The 5,754-nt window shown below is 36.0% G+C and overlaps 1 protein-coding gene across 1 annotated transcript; it reads left to right on the top strand.

The window, feature by feature from the left end:
* The first annotated feature begins 861 nt into the window (after positions 1–861).
* Positions 862–5,362, top strand: LOC7472581 (cell division control protein 2 homolog A). Its single transcript, XM_002305968.4, has 9 exons — positions 862–1,028; positions 1,231–1,282; positions 1,394–1,578; positions 2,139–2,259; positions 2,471–2,644; positions 3,218–3,381; positions 4,673–4,760; positions 4,852–4,905; positions 5,041–5,362. Exons 2-9 carry the CDS (start codon positions 1,274–1,276, stop codon positions 5,128–5,130), a joined length of 885 nt encoding a protein of 294 aa, XP_002306004.1. The 5' UTR covers positions 862–1,028; positions 1,231–1,273; the 3' UTR covers positions 5,131–5,362.
* Positions 5,363–5,754: the final 392 nt, after the last annotated feature.

Raw genomic sequence — 5,754 nt, 5'->3', positions numbered from 1 at the left:
AAAAATAATTTTAGAAAAAAAAACAATGTGGGGGAACACTGTAGCAATTCACAATGTTTTGTGAGGAAAACTACAATTTTAATTCTCAACCAGCTCATTATTAAAAAAAAATAAAATCGACAAAGATAATTTAAATAAAAATAAAAATAAAAATAAACATATAGGAAACACTGCAACAATTCTTATTATTTTGTGAGAAAAACTATAGTGCTTTCCTGAGTTTAGCTATATTGTAATTCACTTAACACTATAGCTTTTAAATTTTAACTAATCATTTCCTGTAGCAAGCGTGCGAATGTTTCATGCACGCCTGCTGACTAGGCCCAGTCGGGTCATTGGGTTAGGGTAGCGACCAGGCCGGGCCGACTGGGTCTAGCCCAGCCTGTATAGGCTGAGTTGGACCCAACCTTAAAAAAAAAGGAAAAACAAAAAAAAAAAGCTAGGGCATGGTTGGTCTTGGGCCTCATGCCCAACCAACTCAATTTGATTTGGGCTAAAGGTATGTTTGGCAAAACAAATCATTACGTCAATCCTTTTTGTTTTGATATCTGGCCAAACAAGTATCTTTTTATATTAGAAAATTCCAATGATGATTTTTTAAAATTATTTTTTTATATCAAAGAATAAAAAATCTATTTTTTCTTGTGAATTTAATTTTTAAAAGTAGTTGCGGCGTGGGTGCAACAATTTTAATATTCTGATAATTTATTTTCGTTTTTTTTTAATTGTATAATTGAGTTAACGTGGTTTTTCTTCTTTTTCTAGAACTTGCTAAGAATGCCCGGGCATTATTTTTTATGTTAAAAAAAAAAAATGAATTGAGGAAACGCTAACCACTTATCTAGTAATAAATTGAATTAAAAAGAGAGAAATTAAAGGAAAAAAAGGGAGAGAGAAAGCATCTGTGGCTACTTTCTGAGAGAGAGGGAAAAAAAAAAAGAGAGTAAAGAGCAAAGCAACAAAGTTGCAGAGTGAGTGATTGTGTATCTGTGCTTCCTTTTCTTTCTTTCTTCTTGGTAAGAGAAGAGGTAAGTAAGATCGATCTCCCAATTATTTATCAATGTAATCTAGCAATAGCAAAAGCTAGGGTTTCTTTCTTTCTTTGCTTTCCCAAACTCCTGTTATGATTGTAATAATCACTGTAATTGATTTTGCTTCTGCTACTACACACTGCTTCTACATTCGCTTCCATGATATTGCTACTAACTCTTTTCTGTTTGTTTGTTGCAGAGAGAGAGGCGGTGTTTGATTTGACCAATCCATACCCATTCCCATGGATCAGGTAGTCATCTTAAACAATTTGTGTTGTGTTCTGTACATTCCTCATGTAATCATCATTAATTTTGCGTTTGATTGATTTTTGGCTATCACTTAATTAATTTGTTCGTTTTAGTATGAGAAAGTGGAAAAAATTGGTGAAGGAACCTACGGAGTGGTCTACAAAGCTCGTGATCGTGTCACCAATGAGACCATTGCTTTGAAGAAGATCCGTTTGGAGCAGGAAGACGAGGGCGTACCCAGCACTGCTATCCGAGAAATTTCTCTCTTGAAAGAGATGCAGCATGGTAACATTGTCAGGTCATTTCCATTCCCTTTAAACTTTTCACTACCTTAACATATGCCAAACTATACAGGAAACTCCCACCTGAGGTGAGAGAGCCTTCGGAGGTAACCTGGAAAGCATGCTTATGGACTAGGCCTCCAACATATTTCTAAAGGCCTTTCACAAGATTTTGTTGAAAACATGGAGTTGTGTTGTTGTATATCATGGAAACAAGCAAAAGGGGGTGGATAGTTTTCCTTGTCATCTTTCTTAGATGATTATAGTGGGAGTTTAGATTTCTAGCATAGAAGGAAATCTTTTGCAAGTTTAAATGATGCTGCACAGCCTGTCTGTTCATTGTTTATACACATGACCGCCTTACTAAGTTGTAATAGTTTCTTCTGATGAATTGATAAAAGTTATCACCACTTTTGTAGTGTCAAATCATCTTAGTTTGTGGTTCTGCTACTGTTTTTCCCTATAACTTTCATTCTCCTTTGTCATTAACCATCCTCAACTGTCTAAATCTTTCGTTTTTCTTTCCTTCTTTTGATTTCTCATGTAACAAATTATCTGATTTTTATTCCGGTGACAGACTGCAGGATGTGGTGCACAGTGAGAAGCGCCTTTACTTGGTTTTTGAGTATCTAGACTTGGATTTGAAGAAGCACATGGATTCTTCTCCTGAATTTGCTAATGATCCACGCCTAGTTAAAGTGAGTCGGATCTTTCCCCCTAGAAGCTCATGTGTTCTTCCTTTTAGAATACCTCCTTCTATAATCATTTGGTTATGTGTTTGTGTTCCTTCTCTGCAGGTCTCTATTAACATGATTAACCTTTTCTGTCTCAACTTGAATGAATGATTGGTGATAGTTGTGATCATCATACTCATGATTAAATACATATGGACTATTTTTCTATTTGCAGACATTTCTTTATCAAATTCTCCGTGGCATTGCTTACTGCCATTCTCATAGAGTTCTGCATCGAGATTTGAAACCTCAGAATTTGCTTATTGATCGCCGTACCAACGCGCTGAAGCTTGCAGATTTTGGACTGGCTAGAGCATTTGGTATACCTGTTAGGACATTTACACATGAGGTATCAGTATGCCTTGGGTTTTATTTAACTTAATGTACCTGCATTCTAATAAACACTTGATTAGAATGTCTTAAATCTGAATCATTACAATATTTAGTTTATTTACTGTCAAAAGAAGCATCTGTTTCTGCAAAAAACATGCCTTTTTGCATTTTGTGTCTGGTCTGGGGTCGTTTCTCTTGTCACTAGCAAATCAAAAAATGTACATGCACCCAATTCTAGTTGGCTCTCATTGACACACACACACACACACACACGTTTGGCATGCACTAATTATAGTGATGCAAGGTATGGGTCTTGTTTGGATTAACTTCTCTAAATTTAGAATTTGTGTTTGCTAAATCATTAGTGGTATGATATCTGAATTTAAATATCAACTTTTCTTCTGATAAACAAAAGTAGAAGCTTTGAAGTATTAAATATCCAGTTTTGTTGGATGTTTTCTTTTCTTTGTTATTTTCCTGTGTTTGTAGGAAATAATATGACAATCATAATTGGTGTTTTATTTGGGCATATGAAATATTGGCAATTTTATCAGCCAACACTCTCTGGGTATCTGGTGTTTCTCTGTAGGTTGTTACCCTGTGGTATAGAGCCCCTGAAATTCTGCTTGGATCTCGCCATTACTCGACTCCAGTTGATGTGTGGTCAGTGGGATGTATATTTGCTGAGATGGTGAACCAGAAGCCATTGTTCCCAGGGGATTCGGAGATTGATGAACTATTCAAAATTTTCAGGTGTTACAACTTCTCAACCGCTTTTGGCTTTCTTAAAATGTTTGTTAGATACATTGCATTTGTCTGGCAAGCAATACTACAGTTATTTTCTGCATCCCTTTTCAATTCTCTTCATCTAGTAAAGATTAAACTATAACACTATAAACTTATGGCATGTAAGAAGAAAGTGAAGATAACATTAAGATTAAGATGGAGTAGTGAGGCTAACCTTGTCTTTCTTAGTATGGCATAATTTGCTCTAGGCCAACCTGTGAAGCAACTGATTTTAGCTTTTTACAGTGTCTTGGGTTGATTTAGAAGATGAGGATTGCTTTGGAACAATCTCACATTAGGGGTTAAAGTTTTGCTTCAGAACTGATGTGTCGATATAAAACACATGTGCATCTTGATTTGTGTTTTGTTGTTTATTCATAAGATACAATATTTGATGATTCTACTGTGGTAAGTTTATTTTTTCTTTTTTCAAATCAACGTTGAGTTGTTTTGATTTGAGTCATGGTTTTAACAAAAGACAAAACTGTGAAAAAGCGGAACGCAAAAGAGCCTTTGAGCCAGTCAATCCAAATGAACCAAGCCCTATATGGGTTGCATTGGCTTTTGGTTCTAATGACTGGGTTTGGGTTCAAATTCTAGGAATCAACCTGACCTTGAATTGGTTGTGGTTTAAGACAACCCAAACCAAGCTGCCACAGAAAGTGTTTATAATGGCTAGTTTGGAATCATAAGTTCCATATTTACTGTGCACCTTTAGTGCTGTCACATTTCCTTTGTTTGAATGAGTGGGCTAAGAGCCTTTAATTTTTTTTGTTGAAATACATTTTGAGACATAATTATTGGCCTTGCACAAAATTGCTAATAATGCGAAACAGCTGACTAGTTAAATTAGGAGAATGTCGTGTGATATAGTTTTGTTAACCAATATGAGTAGCCTCTTTGTTATACATTTATAACAAGACCTTGTGTCATTTACAATATGGGTTACCATCATCTCATGGATGGCCCTCCACCTCTCATCCTCTCCTCTTCTGGAACTTATTCTGTTTTGAAGTTAATTCATATGTAACGGCTTCCCTGGCCTTTGGCTGTGATTTACATCATGTTTTTTCATTTGTGTGGACAGTTATCTTGTTTGACGTAAATACTGTAAATGTGGCAGAGCTGTTCAATTTGCGTGGGATGTTCACACATGCTGTTGTAAACAAATATGTTATGGAAGAAGTTACAGAAACACTGATTTTAAAGGCATTTAATTTATTAATGCCTATTCACTCATTGTTGTTTTCATGTGAAGAATCTTGGGTACTCCAAATGAGGACACCTGGCCTGGAGTTACTTCTTTGCCCGACTTCAAGAGTGCATTCCCTAAGTGGCCTTCTAAGGTGTCATTCTTCATTCTTTTTTCCTTGGGCCATTCAGTTCACTTACGAGTTGTATTGTTTGGAAGTTTCTGATGCGTGGTTTAATTTGCAGGATTTGGCAACTGTAGTTCCAACTCTTGAAAAAGCTGGTGTGGATCTTCTCTCTGTAAGTGGATTTTATAGTTATGCCCAATACTCCACACTATCACTATGCGAAGAAGTTTATGCAACTGAATCTTAATAATATTTGCCGTGTTTTATGCCCTATTAATTGCTTATGTATGCATGTTTTACATATCAGAAAATGCTTTTCTTGGATCCCACTAAAAGAATTACCGCCAGGAGTGCTTTGGAGCATGAATACTTCAAGGATATTGGTTTTGTACCTTAAATGCCATTTCTCATCTTCTTTTTCAAGACATTTCTGTCTGTATCGATGTGCAGCACTCAATGGGCTCTGATTTTGTCCCAAACAAGCGTGGTTTCATTACTTTCTTCTTGGCATTGAACTGATTAAAGTACCCCTTTTTTTTTTTTTTGGTTTGCAAGCTTGCTTGTAAGTTGTAACAGACTTCACAGTCTTTGCGTTGCCTAGCATCATCTATTTGATTTCAGTTTGCTCTGCTGTGTGCTATTGTGGTTTTGCTTCTGTACCTCAATGACTAAAGCCAACAAAAATAACCCCTGAATTCGAGCACGGTTATGCTGCGCATCCCGATTACCTCGAATCTCCAAGCACTTTGCCTGTGTCAGATTTTTTATTTTTTATTTTATTTTCCACCGAGGGCCCAATGGATGTTGGGTTATACAATGGGAGATAGCCCTTTTATATTGCATAATAATAATAATAATAAAATAAACTCTGTTTTACTGGAGTAGGCTATCGATATAATTGGTAAGCTATGATGTTTGCTTGTAGCACCAGATTAACAATGGTTTTAGTCGTGACTCGGGGGATAGATCCAACACAACAATACGAAATCACTTTGTCGTTGATATTTGGTGTTATTATAGA

The sequence above is a fragment of the Populus trichocarpa genome, chromosome 4 (genome assembly GCF_000002775.5).
Source record: "Populus trichocarpa isolate Nisqually-1 chromosome 4, P.trichocarpa_v4.1, whole genome shotgun sequence".
Lineage (NCBI taxonomy): Eukaryota > Viridiplantae > Streptophyta > Magnoliopsida > Malpighiales > Salicaceae > Populus > Populus trichocarpa.
This window is presented reverse-complemented; position numbering and strand designations above follow the sequence as displayed.

Coding starts and splice junctions, on each gene's coding strand:
- LOC7472581 (XM_002305968.4), top strand. Junction 1,579..2,138: donor CAGCATGGTAACATTGTCAG/GTCATTTCCATT, acceptor TTCCGGTGACAG/ACTGCAGGATGTGGTGCACA. Junction 2,260..2,470: donor ATGATCCACGCCTAGTTAAA/GTGAGTCGGATC, acceptor TTCTATTTGCAG/ACATTTCTTTATCAAATTCT.